Genomic DNA, 21,096 nt, shown 5'->3' on the forward strand with positions numbered 1-21,096 from the left:
CAAGAGGGCAAAACGTTCATGATCACGGCTCTTTCCCACCCTCTCTCACTTACTTTCCTTTCTCTACACTTTTCTGTAGTTCTCAATCGATACACAATGGAAAACAAAAAGCATAAAACCCACCCCTTTTTTGCATTCCCTTTCAATCTTTTTTTTTTTTCTGGTGCGTAGTTTTACCTAGTTCTCCTCTAAGTATATATTTGAATTGGAATATTGTTTTTATTCACCTAAAGCCATATTCTAAAGATTTTTTAACTTTTGCTTTCTAAATTTTATGACCACTTTAAATAAGTAGAATAAAGTCTCATACCCTAATTTACCAACCAGGTCTCTTAGTTTTGGAAACCATCCATTCATTAATTTGGTCAATAAACATTATTGAACCCATACTGTGTGCCCGGCGTTTTTCCAGGTGATGCAAATACATCAGTGAACAAGGGACACAAATTCATGCCCTCTTGAAAAGTGTGCCCCTGTGAAGAGCTGGTCAACAAACACAAAAATAAGCAAATTGTGTCATGTATCAGGAAATGCCAAGTGTCATGTGAAAAATAAAGCAGAAGAAGGGGGATGGATGGAGTTGGGGAAGGAGGGACAATTTAAATAGAATGGTTAGGGTAAGTCTTACAAAGAAGGTGACATTTGAGCAAAGACTTATAGAAGAGGACAGAGTGAGCAGTTACTATGGCTACTGCAAATTTTGTGCCATTGTAGAAAAAGATGCTTCAGAGTGTTTCTTCATGAATTTGGTCCTCCCATTTTCCCCCAAGTTTGACCCATTTTGGATCATTTTCTTAGGATAGAGTACTCAAAGTATTTTAAAGATTCTTGATAAAAAACTGCCAAACCAACGTATATTCTTTACAAAAAAAATGCGAACAGAGGGTACTGCACTGAACCAGGAGCTACAGGGCTTTATTCTTGGTCTGGGACTAGTACTGAATTCCAACATGATTTTGGGCAAATCATTTTATTTATTAGGATCTCTGATTTAGCAACTGAACACTCAGTATATTAGACTGGATTAGAAATTTCTCTCTCATAATATCTATGGCTACACTTCCTAATCTGGAGGTTTCGATGGGACAGATGTGCATTGTCTTATTGCCCTGTCTTGCTAGGGATAGTAGCTATGTGTAACCACGATAAACTTCACGCATATTACACACACTGTTCACGAGATGCCACAGCTTCACCAAACCTGAGATATGTTAATCCTGAATTCCACTGACCAAAAATGAAGGTGGTTATTTCTTATGATAGTGCAGCCTAGTAAAGAACTACCTCTTTTTTGTTTTGGCAGTGGCAAATGCCTGTCAGATACTGTTCTAGTAGGTGCTTTACATATAATCTTAATAAGCACTCCATGAGATTGTATATTCCCATTTTATAGATCACAGAGGCAAGGAGAGGCTCAGATTTTTGCCCAAGATCCCACATGTGATAGAAGTAGGATTTCAAACTGGATTTGTCTGACTCAAAAAGTCTATTCAACTAATTTATGAGTTGTTTGATATTTGCAGACTTTGAAGCCTTTAAAAAAAAAAATCACATCTGGATCACCATTCCAGAGGTTTTCTATGGTGTTTCTGTTTCTGTCTTGGAGTCAGGCAAACCTGGTTTTGAATTTTGGTATTAACTGTGAGGTCTCAATTAAGCGATTTAATATCTATTTCTTTATCTGTCTAAATAATACCACCTTCATTAGCATCGATTCCTATAAAGCACCTAACAGAGGGTAATTAACAAATACTTGTTTTTAAAAAATCGGTTTTCTCAGCAAGTTTGACTCAATCTATACATCACATTCATGATAGTTGATAATAACAACTTGTTCTTCTTGATTTATTCAAGTATAGTTTTGGAGAGCTATCTTAGCTCTGATGATCACAGTGTTCTGTTTTAATCAAATTCCTTCTGAATTTATTTGTTAGGTTTCTTGTATCTGGTGGTAGGTAGATGAGGATTAGGGTTGGACTAGATGACCCTTAAGAATCCTTGTAAACCTGTGATTTCTCCGATTCTGAGAAAGTCAGTGCATTTTACAAACACATAAACATTTCTCCTACATAGTTAGGCATTTTGGAAATGTTACACATAGAAAATTATTCGCCATTCTTTGTTCCAGCCCACACACTCGCTCTAAGAAGATCATTAAGATCTATTATAATTATGACTACAATTCCTCTTTGTCCAAAAACTAAGCTGAAATGACCTGTTGCAAATTCAAAGTCACAGGCTACAACTCTGCTTGTTTTAGTAAGGCAATGGCTCCATTTCCCCCCTAAAAAGTACCTATCTCACAGCACTGATTTTAAATTACCCACTTCTTATCCCCTTGAGAAAGGGACACTGCCACAGTCTGCTTCAAAGATGAAGACTGAATATCCAGCAAACATTTGCTGCGTTGGTTAATTTTTCCAAACAGCAATGCCCCGGTTCACATTTTATTTGTTTATTATGTTTGCTTGTTCAGCCTTTATCTTGCCATCTCTGCCTGTTATATGTTTAGACACACAAAAAATTGAGCCAACTCAACATAGTCAAAGGCTTTTAAGTCATTAGGATAGTGTTGCCCAAACTGTATTGTGTCCATGGAGCTTGCTAATTAAAATGCAGGTTCCTGGGTCCCACGGGGGGTTCACTGAATCAGAATCTCTAGAGGGGGCCTTGAAAGGCATCATTCCACTGGGGTGACAGTGTGACTCTGTCCTTGTCATGCTGTCTGCCTATGAACTGAAAGCATTAGGGTCCCAGCTTCACACAGGGAACTCTAGTAACTGAGGTGACCCTCCAGCTTCCCTGTAAGTAGGCACATCCTTTTAAAAGAGCAGGGAGCATACCAACTACAGCATGGGGTTTTACTGATAGTGGAAACTCAATATATATGTGTTGAATGAATTAATCTTCTATATTCTTTCTTTTCCTTTAGAAATAACTGAACAGGACACCTTAAAAGTTCTAAAAATCTAAATACTTTTGAAAAGATAGGGCAACTATAAAGCATACCCTAAAATACTCTAAACAAAACATATCATTTTTCCCCTTTTCCCGTCCTCTTTAGAGGATCACCAGAATCAATTCAAATCATGTCACGTACCTCAAATAGCAATTTAGGTTTGGCAATGTAATTTGTCCATCTCTTAAAAAGGCTGATTATTAGATTCTGGCTACAGAGTAACAAGCAGGTAATAGATTGCATTTTAGATGCAAAATTATTTTTCTTTCTGGCTATAGAGGTTATTTAATTACCTGACTACTTTCTTGCCAGAAATATTTATGCAACCACAAAAGGTGTTCTTTTTGGCCCTTAGTCACCAATGGGATTAATTCTGTATTTGTAAAACGATGGTGGTGATTTTCATATTAATGCCATTCTTTACAAAGTTTAGAAGTAATTACGGCTATTTTATAAATGTTAAAAAAATGCAGCATCACGAAGTTAAGTGAATTCAGATAAATTATGTATTGAAAGAGTGGCTGAATAATTTATTGTCCACATTGAGGCACTTCAAAGTGAAAGGAGATGCTATTAGCCAGGCCAACAGGTAGAATATGAAACTTCCTGCAAATCAGGACATTGGTCACCCAATAAATACACCGATATTTTAGAAGAAAGGAAAAGGCACTGAAAACATTTTTTAATTTAACTTGACCACATTATATATTCCTTTAAAATGCAATCATTAATTTCTGTACTATGAAAATAAGCTGAACCGTTACTGATCTTTTAAAACTTATACTACACTCTTGGGAGAGAAATGAAAATGAGTTTGGACAAAATACGTGATGTAACTCTAGATCTGATTCAGTTTCAGAAATCATGGTACAATCTTACTTAATAGATTTTTGAGTCTGTTTTTTAAAAATATTACTTGATATTAGATAGTGTTACTATGTGTATAAATAGGCATATACCATGTAAAACAGAAAGTCACATCAAATGCCAACCATAACTGTAAATCATTTTTAAACTACTGTGTCTGAATTATAGAGTAGCCTAAATTGCTACCTTTGTTGATTTTAAATTGAAAGTGAATCAAGGTATTTGGTTTGTCTTTAAAAAATGCATTGCACTAAGGCAACTGAACAAACTTTAAAATTAGACTTTCATAAGTCACACCTGTGCCCAATCTGGGGACCTACACTCTAATCGCCCAGCTAGATGTCACAAGTATTTTGTCAGGACATAAATAATGGATGGTACTAAAAAAAAACCTTGATAATATTATGATCTACTTGTTCTTTTCATGTAAGTCATAAAATCTGGGCTGTAATTCAATGAAACTGAAATTTTAGGTTCAAACTTATGATGGTTTTTTTTAAAATTTTTATACTCCAGGGTCCCCGACTTATATTTCTGTCTTTATTCACTTACCACCAAACATTGTAGGATGATTTTTATTGTGGAGAAGATTAGAGGAAGCCAATTTAGAATGGGAACCTTTTTACATGTTTGGAAACAAGACTATTATTCTAGAGATGTGACAGACTAGAAAATAAATTTATTCAAGGTGGTTAATGTGAAACACAAAAATATTTTGTTTTCATTGTTTTCAACAGTGTTTTCCATATACATTTTATCCTAATGCTACTAAAGAGTAAATGCATTTGAATTTACCTTAATCAACATTTGTACGTTTATTATCTTTACTGTCATACATTTAGTGTTAAAAAAAATAGGGTGATCCATTTTGTTCTGACTATGATAGAAAAAAATCTTTACATCTAAGACTAAACTATATATAGGACAACAGATTTTGATATCATTTTTCCATTAAATTCTTGAAGTTGCAAAATAAATATGGCTTTACTTATAAATTTACTTTTAAAAAGTACACACAAAATGAAAAGTCCCTTAACTTCCAGCAAGACCTTCACTAGTGAATTAAGAGCCTCCTTCTTCAAAACAAAAACAAAAATCTTTTATTTGCACTAATTTTATTAAGAAAGGGTTAAGATTTTTTTTTTTTAATTTGGAGAAATTTTTATAGTTGTATTTTCCCTAATATCTTCCAGTAACTGAAATTGTGCATGTACCCCTGATGTCACAGCAGAGGGGTTACTTCTAGATTGAAGAAAACTATGTTTACTGTGCTCTGATCTAAAGTTAACAAATGCATTAGAATCACTCACTTGCTGCCCAATGGTTCAGAATCAGAAAACGGCATTCATTTTTACTTAATTTATTTATACATGCAAAAAAAAAAAAAGCCCACCTCAGAATCATTTACTGAAAGACTCATTCTTATTTCTGGGTGATGAACTGCACCTTATTCTGCATATGAGATTCAAACAATTTGTATAAAGTCCAAAGGCATTTTGGTTAAAAGAATGGTTTCTTTGTCAATGTACACAACAGGCAGTCCAAAATTAAACATAAAGCGTATAAAATTATTTCAACCATAGAACAAGTGAAATTCCCTGTGTTTTCTTCAGAAAAGATACATTTCATTCTTTTTAGATATGTTTCATTCAGTTAACAAAACGGGGCAGCATGAAATACATTTGAAATCATGGCCAGCCTTCCTCTCGTCATCATTTTCTTTGAAATGCCTAGGATCCACGTTGCTTAAAATCGCTTTTACTTCTCGACATGATGCAGCTTCTACCTTGACTATTTATAATTTTCTCTCGAATTAATTGAATGCCACTTGTCTGGGTCCAAATGGTAGATGAGGAAGAAGAAATTCATTTTCAATATTACACTCACTTGGTCATATATTGTTTTTCATAGTTACAAAATTTTGCTTCTTAATCAATTAAGCAATATTTCGGTACAGTATTTAACAGTCTCCTGAGCTATTTTTAAATTCAGAATGCATAGCTTATTCTCCCTGAAGAGTTCCAACAGTTTTACTGGGTTTACCCTTAAAGCACTTTCTAGGGAAAAGGGACAACAATATACTAGCACTTTCTTTGATAAGATAATACATCTTGCATCTCTTCAGTGTTCAACCCACTGTAATCGGGTTGTGATCAAAGCCTCTGAAACTGCTCTGTTAAAGAACCACCAATGGCTCTGAATTACCCAATCCAGTGAATTACCCAATCTTGACACATTTTGGCATTTTACGCCATTGGCTCACTCTCGCTATTGACAGGTTTTTGTTTCTGAGAAATCAATCTCTCCTTGATTTCTTTCTACCTCCGGGTCCACTCCATCTCCACCTCCTGTGTTGGGCCCTCTTTGCCAGCCCCTTATGTGGGAGCATCACTCAGGGACCTCCCTCGTGGCATTCCTGGACAAGCTCTTCCAGGCTCAAAGCTTCAACTTTCAAATCCAGAGCCAGTGCCTACTCTTTCCTTCTACGTTGAGACCTATATATGTATCTTCTTCTTGGATATCTCTCTCTGCATGTCGGCCGGAGAGATTACCTCACTTGCTTCATCCATCCCTGCTTGAGCAATCTGTACTTTCTTCTGGGGACCTTATTTAAATTACCGGCACAACTATCTGGCTAATAGCCCAAGACAGAAACGTGGGAGTCATTGCCAATATAGTCCTCTCCTTTACTTTCTTTTCCGTCACCAACTCCTGTCAATTCTGTCTCTTTAACAGCTCTTTACTGTCACCACAACCATGCTGCCATACGTTAGCACAGATCTTTAACCCAGCTGGGCTATTAAAATAAATAGTCTCCTATCTGTCCAACTTCCCTTCAATGTTACTCCTCCCCACGAGCCAACCAATCCATTCTCTGGTCTGCCTTTAGTTGTTTTTTTCTAACATGTGAACCTGACCTTGTTGCTCTATTTTACAGTAACACTCCAAGGGTTCTTGTTAGTTGTTCTGCAAAAATCTGATCACAGGTCTGTCATTTCCCGTCTGGTGCTGAGCTCCTTGACTATGTTACATCCAGGTGGTATCAGTAGCTTCGTAAGTGATAAATGTTGGTGAACAATAAACCCAGTCCAATCTTTCATGCAGTGGACAAGGCCCTTTATTTCATATACTTTGTATGTAATCCACAGTAACAATATAAGTCAGCAAGTGAGGAACTTTCTACATAAAGAATTCAACTATTAGTAAAGATAATCAACTCCACCCAGCTAGACTGGGAGTAGCAGTTTCTGTGTATATCTAAAGGGGCAGCTTGTTTAAGTCACTGAATTTGCACTTACCTCTAGGACACGAGAAAACATAATCTGGTAACTGGATAGGGGATTGAGAGGAGAAATTTAAGGGCTGAAAAAGGTGTTACTCTGAGCTTTATGATTATTATTATTTACTTCCAACTTTGAAATTCACCTTGTTAATACTTACAATTTGCTGCATGAAGATAAATCTATAGAACTGCCATCACTGGGTGTATCTGGGATTGTGTCTTAATGTTGTAAGAGGTTTACCCTGGAGAAAGGTAGACATTTTTGACACTAATGATAAGAATTAAGAATGGATGTGCCCATAAAAAGAAAGAAACAATTAATTTGCTCTTTCAGAGGCTTTAATATTCCCTTTCTCTTCTTCACCATCTGCCTTAATGAAATGCATGTCAAAGTTCACCCAAGAGCTGATTCTGTTTGACTTGAGCTGTATTGTGCCCCTAGTTCCTGATGATTTCCTTCCATCAGGTTTACAATGCATCGGCATTTCTGAAATATATTTCTCAAGATACTTGGGGGGAAACAGAATTTCTCCATGGTAAAATAAACTTGGGAAATAATTCATTCCATATTCCCTTCTAAGGTAGCCTCAATAGATGTTAGCTAAAGAATCTGTGTGTGTGTGTGTGTGTGTGTGTGTAAAGAATCTGTGTGTGTGTGTGAGACCTGTGAACATCCTGCAGCTTTCTGCAGGATGAAATTGGGGTCCTGCTCTGATCTCAACCATTTTTTCTCCTGGTTTTTAGTGTGCACTTTCTATGGAAGCCTAGAGATTTCAACAACATTTATCCTGTCTTCTTTGAATCTGGTTTGTTTTCCCTATTCAGTCTTGGGTCCTGTTTTCATTATTGTTTTAAAATTTGTATTGGGGTCTAGTTGATGTACAATGATGTATTACTTTCAGGTGTACAGCAAAGTGAATCCGTTGTACATATACATATATCCATTCTTTTTTAGATTCTTTTCCCATATAAGCCATTACAGAGTATTGCGTAGAGTTCCCTGTGCTATACAATAGGTCCTTATTAGTTATCTATTTTATATTTTTCCTGGAGAATTCAACTGTTTCTGGTCTGGAAACGCTGCTTAAAATCCGAACTTGTCCTTGCCTCAGTAACTTAGTACTTTCGGGATGAGGACAGTACCTCATCATTCTGTGCATGTGTGTGTATACAGACATAATCAGGTACAGAAGTATATATAGATATTTTGCTTCCATTCTTTTAACGTTTCCACAACTCTTAAGTCCTCAAGTGTCTTGTGCCTTTGACCAAAGTGAGACGTGGATTCTTGAATTCGGACTGACTCCTCACTTCTTCATTATTCTACTCCTGCTGCAGGTTGGTTCCTAGAAATTACAGGGGGCTTTGCTGGCAGAGTAACTTGCTACCTTAGTACTCAGTATCTCTCTCAGCCATTCAGGTGAGGTGGTCCCTGGACCCTTGCTCTCTGTTGGGCCACTGTATTATTCTCAGTTCTCTGCTCTCTCATCTTCTTTGTTAAGAGAGACCAAACCGAGAGCTTAGTGTTAATTAGTGTTTTGTGTATATTAAAATGAAAACTTTGCTACAGAAGTTTTGCTTAAGAAGTCTGCACCCTATTCATAGATCCTTTAATCGCTCCCCTGAGTCCCAGTGGGAGGAAGTGGTGCTTGTTTTATCACAGAAGTGTTTCATACTTTTTATGGTTATAGATGTTGATTTTAAGTCATTTATGAGGATCAGATAAAGACATGGCTCCCCAGTTGTTATTTTCCAAGTGTTTTCATACCATTGCTATATTTATTTTTAGAAACACAGCATCGGCACTATTAATATCCTCACTTAAAGATGGAGAAATTGAGGCAAAAAAGGTTAAATGCTTGTCAAAATGAAGGACATAGTCCCTTGTGGACAGTGGAAATATCCCCATTAGGTCAGGCTATTAAGTGCATGGTTTAAAGGCATTTTTCAAAGGGTCAGAGGTAGCAAAGTTGGTAAGAGCATGGAGCATGGGATTAGAGGGAGCATGAGGTTAGAGGGATCAGGGGCTTAATTCTGGTTCTGTATGTATTTGAGCAAATATTTAATTGTTCAGTACCTGCTTCGTAGGCTGTAAAATGAGGTAGTAATACTTATAACACAGGATGTTCAAAATATATAGAGAGAATGTTGCTGAACTCTGACTTGTGTTAGTTTAACTAAGTGTGAGGTGCTTTAGTGGATATTAAATACACCTATACTCTTATTTTAAAAAGGAAAGAATGCCTACTGCCTTTCCGAAGAGGCTCAGAGCTGTCAAAGTAGAGTGTAGGGGGACAATTCAAAATTAGTATTGAACTCCATGTGTTTAAATGAGATTCATGCCAGTTTGTTGCCTAGCAACTAGGGTATTTGTCCTTGCCGCCCTGTGGGGAGCCGCAGGGCAATTTAGCACAGGGTGGACTAAAAAGATTGCTTAGTGCAATGCAGCAGCCACTGTAAGGGAAACATGTGTTTCTACGAAACCCTACAAATATCAATGAATTCACTTCAGTGCTGGCTTACTCTGGTTTCAAAACTCCAGCCAATGTTTCTCAAAGTGTGGTCCACTAACTGCATGCATCAGGGTTACAAAGCTACAGTGGGGTGGTTAGGAAGAAGACTGAGACAAGTGTTCCTTCCAGAGGGCAGCTATAGCAAAGCCCACATGGGCAGTCGGCATCATGGTTCAGAGGCCAGGGGCCAGATGGCAGGGGTTGCAACGCCGGACCTGTCTATTCCCAGCTGTATGAGGCTGGACACGTTCCTTCATTTTTCTATGAAAGTTTCATCATCATTAAAAGGTGATGATGATGATAATGACGAAACGTATGTTTGTAACTACTGTAAGCAAAGGGCTGAGAAGCGTATCTGGCACAGAGTTAAGTGGTCAATAAAGATCAGCGGCTATTAGCTATTGAGGTCAAGACTTTTTGCCAGCATAATTCTCTGGGGTCATTTCTCAGTCTTAACCCAGCTCTCTGGTGACCCTTTTCTTTCTATCTACTGTCTCCAGGCTCAACTATTCATGTTCCATTATCATCATGTAATGTTTGTCTTCTTTCTATCCCAAGGCACAAGTTTCACTTTATCTCCATCCTTAAAAACAAGTACAACTATGGGAATTTCCACAGGGTTTTCACGGCTAGTGATCCAGAAAAATTTCTTCCCAGGCTTTCTCCACTTTCTTTTTTCTTTTTTTCTACTTTAGATCCACACAGTTGGGAAAAACATGGTAAGAAGATTCATTCATGTTTCCAAGTCAGAGGCTCTGCCCTGAGATTTGGAATCTAAAACTTTGGCAGTTACCCGGCATCTGAGGTAAAAGGCATTCCACCTGACTTCTCCTTAGAGAAGTTCTTAAGAGAATCGAGAAGCGGAGGGTGGAAGTGAGTAAAGGAGGAATAATCCCAGCTGCAAGTAGTTGGAAGGAAATTAATATAGGAACAAAGGTGAAGGTGAAAATTCCTCCCCAGGAGAAATAGCAAGACAAAGGCATATTTTGTGGCCAACTTGTTCTCAGATGAAGTGGACATTCTTAGAGAACTACAGAAATAAAGGGATCGATGTGGCCATTTAAAGTCGTGGTGCAGAAGCTCATGAAAGTACAAACAAAACTAAAGGCCTCTAAGAACCCTAGAATATCCTTAGAAGTCTCCAGTGTTGTACTGACCTAGTTTTCAGGCCATCCTTTCACCAGGGAAAGGAGCTAAACTTGACACCTTGGTTGGATCCAGAGATTGGGGTGTGGTTTCTGATTAGGTCCTGGGATTTCGTCTTTGAGCTGATTGGCCCTACCCCGAAGGCTTACCAGGCAATAAAATGAGCAAAAAAGCTGAAGTTGGCTGGCAACCTAATCCAAGGCCTCGAAAGCCTCAGGTACTAGAGACCCACAGGGGAGAGCTAAGAACCCCTGGTTCGTGTGAGAGCAATTTTCCACAGCCTAAAGGAGAGAGACTGCAGAAAATCTGGAACACACAAATACTCTATATACCCAAAAAGAGGTGCCAGGACCAAGAAAGGAAAGTCCCTAAGATCATGGAAATGTTTATAAGTCTATTCAAATTATACTATATTACAAATGATTAAGAATGGATTATGTCAGAGGAACCTAACTGGTTTTTATCATGGACAGAGAACCCCAGCAGATAGAATCATAAAGCAAAACACATATGGGATTTTGATCTCTCCATATGATATTTTCAAGATCAAACTAAATAAAAATAATAATAATAAAAGAATCTGATGAAGTCTCTAAGGTGACTACCTAATAACTTGAAGAATTAAGTTAGATTTTAACTTTTGGAGACAATTTTAGAAAATAGACTCGAGTTGTTTCCAATTCTGGCAGTATTTTTAGATATATTCTAAGTAATTTTTTTCAAAATACTTTTTAGTTACATAAATTTGTTTGTAACATCACAACAATACAGAATATATACACTGAAAATCAATTTCTACCTCCTTCCTATAATCCCAAACTTGTGAGGTAACCAATGTTATGAGTTTAATGGGCATTTTTTAATACTTTTTCTAGGCTTACATAACATATTTACATATTCACATTTTTTTTTAACTCTCCAATGATATACTGTGTATTCTGCAGCTTACTTTCTTCTCTTAACAGCATATCATGGGCATTCCAATTAATACACTTAAATGTATGTAATTTTTTTCCATTAGTTATTATTATAAAATATAGATGTGCCAAAATATATTCAACCCCACCCTTATCAACTGATATTACAAATTGTCTGGTGCTGCAATACTCATGCTTGTAATTGTATTTTTATGCTCTAGTGTTTGTTTTTCTAATATTCATGTTGCATACTTATATGTATGAGTTACAAAAGATACATTTGAATATCTCAAGGGGTGGGATAGGGAGGGTGGGAGGGAGGGAGACGCAAGAGGGAAGAGATATGGGAACATAATGTATATGTATAACTGATTCACTTTGTTATAAAGCAGAAACTAACACACCATTATAAAGCAATTATATTCTAATAAAGATGTTAAAAAAAAGATACATTTGAATATCTCAAAAGGCTATAGACATGTGAGAATTACAAACACTGTGTTATAGTGTTTATTTCCCTATAGTCTTACTATCACTAAATGATATTCAACTTAAATTTTTCTTCATTCAGATATTATACATCATTTTTGTTTTAATTTGTATTCTTATGATTACAAGTGTAGCTGGGCAATATTTTTTGAGTTTTTTTAAGCTAATTAATTTATTTTTGGCTGCATTGGGTCTTCGTTGCTGCGTGTGGACTTCCTCTAGTTGCAGAGAGCGAGGGTTACTCTGCTTTGCAGTGCGCGGGCTTCTAATTGCGGTGGCTTCTCTTGTTGTAGAGCACGGGTTCTAGGCGTGTGGGCTTCAGTAGTTGTGGCACGTGGGCTCAGTAGTTGTGGCTCGCGGGCTCTAGAGCGCAGGCTTAGTAGTTGCGGCGCATGGGCTTAGTTGCTCCAAGGCATGTGGGATCTTCCCGGACCAGCGCTCGACCCCTGACCCTTGCATTGGCAGGCGAATTCTTAACCGCTGCGCCACCAGGGAAGCCCCGTAGCTGGGCAACTTTGTACACCTCTTGGCCAACTTAGTCTTGCTCTTTTTGAACTTCCTGCTTCTATCTTTTTGCTCATATTTTCTTGGGTTATTTACCTTTTCTTATTAACTTGTAGAATTTTGAGTATTAGGAATGTGTGTGGGGCGGTGTGGCGAAAGAACATGAGTTGCAAATGAGTTCACTAACTATTTTTTTTTGGCTTGATTTATGTTCCATTCATCATAAAAATTTAAGACTTTTGTTAAATGTGTTCATTTTTCCATAACTTTCCACTAAAAGAATGTTTTCCTACGTTTTTATAACTTGCGTTTCTAAAATTAAGATTTTAAAAATTCATCTGGAATTAATTTTTACATGTACTGTGACATACAACTCTAACTTTATTTTTGTCCAAAATGGATAGCCAAGTGGTATTTGTTGAATTGTCTACCCTTCCCCAGAGAATCTGGAGTGCCATATTTACCATTTACTAAGTAACCATATGCACTTGGAACTGTTTCTTGATACTCTGTTTCATTTCACTGGCTTATTTTTTTTAATTTCAGAAGACAGGAAAAGATGGAGTCTCTATTTTTTAAAGCTAACTTTTCTCTAATACCAAAGGAAAAAAGAAAACTAGAGCCAAAATTTCACTCATGAATATAAATGCAAAAATTTGAAAAAATTAGCAATTCTGATGTAGTAAAATATTAAGGTAATAGTACAACTTGAACAAGAAAGTTTATACCAGAAACACAAGTATGCATTCATAGGACAGCAACCTATTAATTTTATTACAGTGATAAATTCAAGAAAAAAGCTATTATGTCAATAGGCTGAATATGAATTTCACAACATAGGGTAGCCAGTCTTTATAAGCACTGTGGAGACCAAGAAAGGCCCTTCTTAAACATGATAAAGACCAAGAAAGACCCTTCTTAGACAGTTCTTTTGTATTTGAAACTGTCAGAAAACACCAAATCAAGAATAAGACAATATGCCTGATGTTAGCATTATCATTCAATATTGTTTTAGAGTTATTAGATAATAAAATAAGATAAAAATCAAAGAAACAATATACTTATTAGAAAAAAAGAAATTTAAAATATTTTTGCAGATGATGTGACTACACATCTAAAAATTTTAAAAAAACCAAACTATTAGGACCAGAGAGTTTAGTAAGCTAGTTATCCATATTTCAAAATCAATACCTTTTAAAAAATATCAGCAATGAACAGTAAGGAAAGGAAATGGGTTTTAAAAACTCTACTCACGTTTGCAACAAAACTATAAAATACATAGAAATAAACAACAACAAAGTTAAAGATCTTTATGAAGAAAGTGAAACATTTTAGTAAAAAACACATAAAAAGACCTAGTTAAATATTCCCTGTTAGGCATTCAATATCATAAACATTTCAAATCTTACCTAAGTCAACACATATTTCCTGCAGGACTTTGCAGACCTGGTCTCAATGATTCTGATTTGCTTGTGTAGACAATGATTTACCAACTCTTTTTTCTTTCTTTCTTTTTTTAAACAGTGATGCCCTACTAGATATTAAGACTTCCTCTAAGGCGACTGTAAACAAAATATTATGGCACTGACAAAGCATTTTTATCAGTAAATGTGGAAACAGTATACTCAGATATCCTGATGTTATCTGAATTTGCACTTTTTTTTTTAACCTTCTTAGGAGATGGTGTAAGTCAATGTGAACTTTGAGAAAATAAATATGAAATGATAGAATTGGGAAAAAAAAAGGCAAATCTATGGTAAAGATGATCTGGATTGAATAGTCCAAAATAAAATATGTATGATTAATCAGATTAGGATCAGTATGTACACTAATAAAGCTAGCTTCTACTCGCACAAATATGTTTAAGAGCTGAGAAAGGGTTTTGCTATTTTATGCAGCTTCATTTAAATCCTAATTGGGATACGCTACTTTCTCAGGATTAAAGATGGCATTTAGATCCCACTACTTTCAGTCTGACCTGTGCTGGGCTAAATGATATCATTGCATATTCTGTAAAGGAAGGACTGACTTCGTTTATTCATTCAATAGACATCTACTAAGTAGCTGTTAAGTGTGGGCCCAATCCCTGCCCCAAAGCCACCTGCAGTCTGGTTAGAAGAAGTAGCAGTTTTATAGGCCTCTTCTACACCAACTAAATGCAAGTAGATGCTACACCAACAGACTTTTATCAGTCCCTTTAAGCTGTCCACGTGGTTTTCCCATTAACTATTTCTATAGTTAATACTTGAAAGAAATATCTCTCTTAAAATAGAAAGTCTGTTATCCAAAATTCTCACATACTATGGCCTTTCCTACAACTCAATCTAAACAAGGAAAATAAAAATTAAATCTTTTTGTTAAGAATACTCAAATAAGGACTAATCTCCAAAATATACAAGCAGCTCATGCAGCTCAATATCAAAAAACCAAACACCCCAATCCAAAAATGGGCAGAAGACCTAAACAGACATTTCTCCAAAGAAGATATACAGATTGCCAACAAACACATGAAAGGATGCTCAACATCACTAATCATTAGAGAAATGTAAATCAAAACTACAGTGGGGTATCACCTCACACCGGTCAGAATGGTCATCATCAAAAAATCTACGAACAATAAATGCTGGAGAAGGTGTGGCTAAAAGGAAACCCTCTTGCACTGTTGGTGGGAATGTAAATTGATACAGCCACTGTGGAGAACAGTATGGAGGTTCCTTAAAAACCTAGAACTACCATATGACCCAGCAATCCTACTACTGGGCATATACCCTGAGAAAACCATAATTCAAAAAGAGTCATGTACCACAAGGTTCATTGCAGCTCTATTTACAATAGCCAGGACATGGAAGCAACCTAAGTGTCCATCGACAGATGAATGGATAAAGAAGAGGTGGCACATATATGTAATAGAATATTACTCAGCCATAAAAAGAAATGAAATTGAGTTATCTGTAGTGAGGTGGATGGACCTATATTCTGTCATACAGAGTGGAAGTCAGAAAGAGAAAAACAAATACCGTATGCTAACGCATATATACGGAACCTAAAAAAAAAAAGGTTCTGAAGAACCTAGAGGCAGGACGGGAATAAAGATGCAGACGTAGAGAATGTACTTGAGGACATGGGGAGGGGGAATGGTAGGCTGGGACGAAGTGAGAGAGTAGCATTGACATATATACACTATCAAATATAAAATAAATAGCTAGTGGGAAGCAGCCGCATAGCACAGGGAGATCAGCTGGGTGCTTTGTGTCCACCTAGAGGGGTGGGATAGGGAGGGTGGGAGGGAGACGCAAGAGGGAAGAGATATGGGGATATATGTATACATATAGCTGATTCACTTTGTTATACAGCAGAAACTAACACAACATTGTAAAGCAATTATACTCCAAAAAAGATGTTAAAAAAAAAAAAGAACTAAATGGGGTGAAGCGAAGCTTTATAAAATAAAGGGTTGGAAGCACTGCATTTACCTCTCTCACCAGTAAACTTTCTGCTTTGTGCTCTGCATCTTCGGGTACGGTTGAGTACAATGTTCGTATGTCCCAAGGAACTGTGGCAGTCTGAGAGGAACAAGGAAAGAAAATTAAGCCTTCCGTCTTAAAGCACTGGGCAGACCACTGTACCAAAGGCACAATAAAGAAGTGTATGAGATCTTAGCATTTAAGGATAAGAGAAGACAGAGAAACTTCCATAGTTCTTACTAATTTAATCTCTAGGAGGGAAGATTCAAACCTCTTTGGATTACCACCACTGGCATTACAGTGAGTCCCCCCTGCTCCATGGTTTCAGTTACACGTGGTTAACCAGGGTCGAAAAATATTAAGTGGAAACTTCCAGAAATAAACAATTCATAAGTTTGAAATTGTGTGCTGTTCTGAATAGCATGATGATATCTCAAGCCGTCACACTCTGTCCCCAACATCCCATCTCATCGACATCTTCAGGGCTCCATGATCCAGGATGACCCTCCTTCTGATGTATTGTCAGAAAGATAATAAATAGTAGCCTAATACTATGTCACTACATCGTTCAACTCACTTCACCTCATCACCTAGGCATTTATCATCTCACATCATCACAGGAAGAAAGGTGAGTACAGTATCATAAGATATTGTGATAGAGAAAGAGACCACATTCACATCACTTTTATTACAGTATATTGTTATAATTGTTCTATTTTATTATTAGTTGTCATTGTTAATCTTTTACTCTGCCTAATTTATAAATTAAACTTTATCATAGGTATGTGCGTATAAGAAAAAACAGTATGTAGAGATAGAGTTTGGTACTATCTGAAGTTTCAGGCATCCACTGGGGATCTTGGAATGTATCCCCAGTGTATAAGGGAGGATTGCAATACTGTATTGCAATTACTGTTTTATCTGTGAAGCTCATAATTTTAAGCTGTTTCCTTCCCTGCAGAACACAAAAATTTGGGCATCTGTATATTTTGACTAGTTTATTTATATTGGTATCTTTTTTGTTCTTAATGCTATTGATAAAATACATTTGAAATGAAAAAGAAAATCTACAAAATCTACATTATTTTAATCCTACTGTAAATAATCTCTTGAATATCCACAGGGTAAATTTAGCCCCTTTCAGAAGCCGTGTGTGTGTGTGTGTGTGTGTGTGTGTGTGTGTGTGTGTAGCCCCTATTATGGTGGGAGAGAAGAAAGGGTACTCAGTAAATCTGGACCTTGAAGAAAATAAGTCATGTTTTTAGCGTCTTTATTTTCACTGAAATAAATAAAACATTTTCAACTTCAATGCTAAACAAACAGCTTTTTATTAAATGAATATACATTAACTAAAAATATAAAGAATCTCTAAATATAAGACATTTAAAACAGAATTCATAGATTGTTTCCCCTGTATATATCTTATGGGATGCCATAAATTGGTAACTTTCCATTAACAGCTACCAGCTTCCTTTAGTCTGTACTCCTTGGGGATTACAAGGATGTTGGGATGATGAGTCTGTTAACATACATGGTACCAACAGTTGGGATCTTTTATTTTGTACATCCCCAAACCCACATGCAAATTCATCAGCATTTCTAAAGCACAAAATAAGGTTTATTTGAACTGTTCTAGATGAAGGGCATTTTTTTCTAGACCAATTATTAAAACAGATGAGAGTCTTAAAACCCATCCTTACTTTTGGGAAGGAGAGGGGTCCAGGGAATTTAGTCTTCTGAGGTCACAGCTGCAGCCGCAGGCTCTGCCACCAAGGGCAGCATCGTTCTTTTTCTTCCAATCCTAGCCTCATATTTTCTTCAAATCCCCTTTTCTCTTCACTCTTGATATAAGCTCCTCGTGGGAAAGAAATTTGGTCTGTTTTGTTCATCGCTATAACCTCAGTGCCTGGTTGGGTGCTCAGTACTTACTTGTTGAGTGTGTTGAATGTGTGTGAGTATGTAAATGTGCATTCTGTGTATGCATGTGGTGTGTGGGTGGTGTGCGTCTGTGTGAGCTTGTGTGGTTGCATGTAGCGTGTAAGTATGTCTGTGTGAATGTGTGTGTGTGGTGTGTGCCTGGTGTGTGAGTGTGATTATGCAGGAAGGTATGCTGTACTTGATAGCGTGTGTTTGTGTGCATGGCGAGTGTGTCTGTCATGTGTGAGCATGTGTCTGTCATGTGTGAGCATGTATATGTGCATGTGTGAGTGGGTGTGGTGTGTGGGTATATCTGTGTGTGTGGGCGTGCACGCATGTACGTGCATATTGGGAGGATGGGATTTGGACACTGAAACAGGAAGAATGTCATGTGATTCTAACAGGATCAGAGGACAAAAATAATGATCAGAGGACAAAAAAATAATAAGAAAACTGTAATCAAGATACATTATATGGCAAAAATAAATGCTCATCTTGAAACACAGATACAGAGCCCCTCGGTCAGTGCATCTGCCCCAGGATTTGACTGCGGTTTGTGTGAAGAGAGTCTGGAAGTGCTCGCAGGACATGGCTGTCGATTCAAGCCAAGTATAGATACACGCACAGGGAACCATTACCTCCCACGTGAAGCGTGCTGGAGCCAGTTTAGGATTTATTATTATCTAGATTTTACATTTTTGATTCCTTTTGAATTTCCTTTTGCTAATTGCATCTTTTATGTTATTCACTCTGTTAGAAGATAAACAGTAAATAAACTCTATTGAAAGGTTGGAGTAGAAGACGAAAATCCATGCCTAAACTGAGCTTTGGGGTTTATTGCTGGATTTCAGTTGTCTGGGGATAACTTATTTCCTGTTTGGACAGATAATTTGCAGATACACAGTGTAACTTGATGCGTTTCCAGGGAACATTACATATTGTGATCTACTGACAAGATTAAGGATTTTTTTCCTCCAATTGAAAAAATTTTCTATATTTCAGTCATTATTTTATAATAAAATTTTTATATAAAAAAGCAAAAGATTCCTCTTTTTCATTATCTACCACAGTTTATTGATTTCTTGCCTTTAAAAAAATAATAGCTGCTCTAAAATACTCTAAGTCTGATGGAGAGTAAAGGGGCCCAAAGTTTAGTTTCCTGTTTAGTTATACCATAAACCTATCATCCCACTAAGATCAAGTACTCTGTGGTATAGTTCAATAGAGTGAATACTGAGCTGGTTTAAGAAGGCTTTTGTTTTGTTTTGTTTTGTTTTTTCTGGAAGGTGGGCTCAGGTTTCCAGTAATAATAATTACATGACTACCTGATTTGTGATGCCACAGAGTAAAGATTAGGGTCCCAAATACACAGGCTAATGCTCATATTCAATATATGAGATTGGAAGTTCCTTCAATTTGGGGTAATAAAAATGAATCATAGGTACAATGGTTATGTGTGATCCCTGATGACCTCTAGTTATGAGATGATGTTGATTCTTTGCTAAATAAGGCAGCTGGGGCTGAATCACCCTCATGTAATCATGTGATAAATCTGAAACAATATTTTACAACATGCACATCTAATACCTTGCACAGAGTACACAAATACAAGAAAAGGAATACATGTATAATAACATGCTATAGTTAACCTCAGTTATAGTTTGTCATAATGCTGGAGAACTTGCGTGAAAAAGCAGAAGGGCTCCATACAATTTCACCTTTAAGAACTGTATTGCTTCTACTCATTTTTGATTCCTTTTGTTTTCATTTTTTAATTGGAGTATAGTTGATGTATAATATTACGTAAGTTACAGGTGTATAGCATAGCGACTCACAAGTTTTAAAGGTTCTATTCCATTCACAGTTACTACAAAATACTGGCTATATTCCCTGTGTTGTACTATATACATCCTTGTAGCTTATTTATTTTATACACAACAGTCTGTACCTCTTAACCCCCTAACCCCATCTTGATCATTTTACATTTCTTTCATGTATCTCTGCTGAAGCAAAAATAAATCGATCAAATAGGAAAAAAGTATACAGAGTCACATTTGTTAAGTAAGGGAATTAACATGGTTACAAATAATTTCTTTTCTGAGAATTAGATGCTTTCCGACCACTACAAATTGCCTTGGCCACAACAGACTTCCTGTTCTCTTTAATAAACCCTCTGGTTGACGATCAGTAGAGCTCAATAGCATGAGACGGATCTGAGACTGCACGGGAACGCAGCCGAGCTGCTCATCGGGTGGGAGAGTCTCATAAGGGCCTATTGTCCAGAGATTAGGCATCTGGAAATAAAAACTGTCCTTTTATTTATGAAATGAGGCATGCAGACCTGCATTTGTAGTTTCAGGTCCATGACATTCAGACACCATCCACGGCAGCCCTGACACTTTCTAATTCTTTCTACTCTGCGGTGGGTAGTCTTTGGGGCTTTGTCACAGCTACCATGCTGCTGGCTAAAATGACTACAGAAGACTTCATTCCAAGCACATAGGGGCCATTTCTCAATTGGCCAAAGGCCACCGTCAAAGTCTAAAAAAGAAGTTGCTTTTCCTATGTTGGAGCTGAGCAAAGCTCCCTCTGACGGTATTGTAGATCCCAGCTGCTCAAAAAAGAGGACAAAAATGATGGTGTTTAGAGTAACCCATCGTTCTGAGCTCGAGAAGCCAACAAACCTCACAATAAGGGCTATTAACTAACACTTTGTGGTCAATTCCAACGTAAGCGTGTGTTTAAAAGTAATCTTCACCTAAATTTCTCAAATTAAGACACTGATACTGGTTTTTATCCTAGTAGAGCAGACACTTATACTACATTGGTTGCTTGAAAAACATTTTTTACCCCATTCAGAAGAGTATTGTGATTTTATTTTTTTACATACATGAGAATTCACATGAATACTTTCATTGTGCTTTAAGGGAAAGGTCCTTCTTGTTTTGCACGAATAGTGAGCAGTTGCCCATAACTGGACCCTAGTCATGATCCAGCCAAGTCAAGCATGGTGATTCATCCATCATAGTGTTTAAGT

At 36.9% G+C, this 21,096-nt stretch overlaps 1 protein-coding gene across 8 annotated transcripts in view; it reads right to left on the reverse strand.

Moving 5' to 3' along the window:
- The window catches only part of DOCK10 (dedicator of cytokinesis 10), a gene marked incomplete at its 5' end in the record, with an annotated part of 279,536 nt that overhangs the window by 123,648 nt on the left and 134,792 nt on the right, over positions 1–21,096 (reverse strand). For all 8 annotated transcript variants that reach the window (XM_079924879.1, XM_079924877.1, XM_079924875.1 and 5 more), the window contains one exon: positions 16,152–16,241. In XM_079924879.1, coding sequence (XP_079781005.1) covers positions 16,152–16,241 — 90 coding nt within the window. The remainder of the gene's footprint in view (positions 1–16,151; positions 16,242–21,096) is intronic.

The sequence above is a fragment of the Stenella coeruleoalba genome, assembly GCF_951394435.1.
Source record: "Stenella coeruleoalba genome assembly, chromosome: 6".
In the NCBI taxonomy this organism is placed as follows: Eukaryota; Metazoa; Chordata; class Mammalia; order Artiodactyla; family Delphinidae; genus Stenella; species Stenella coeruleoalba.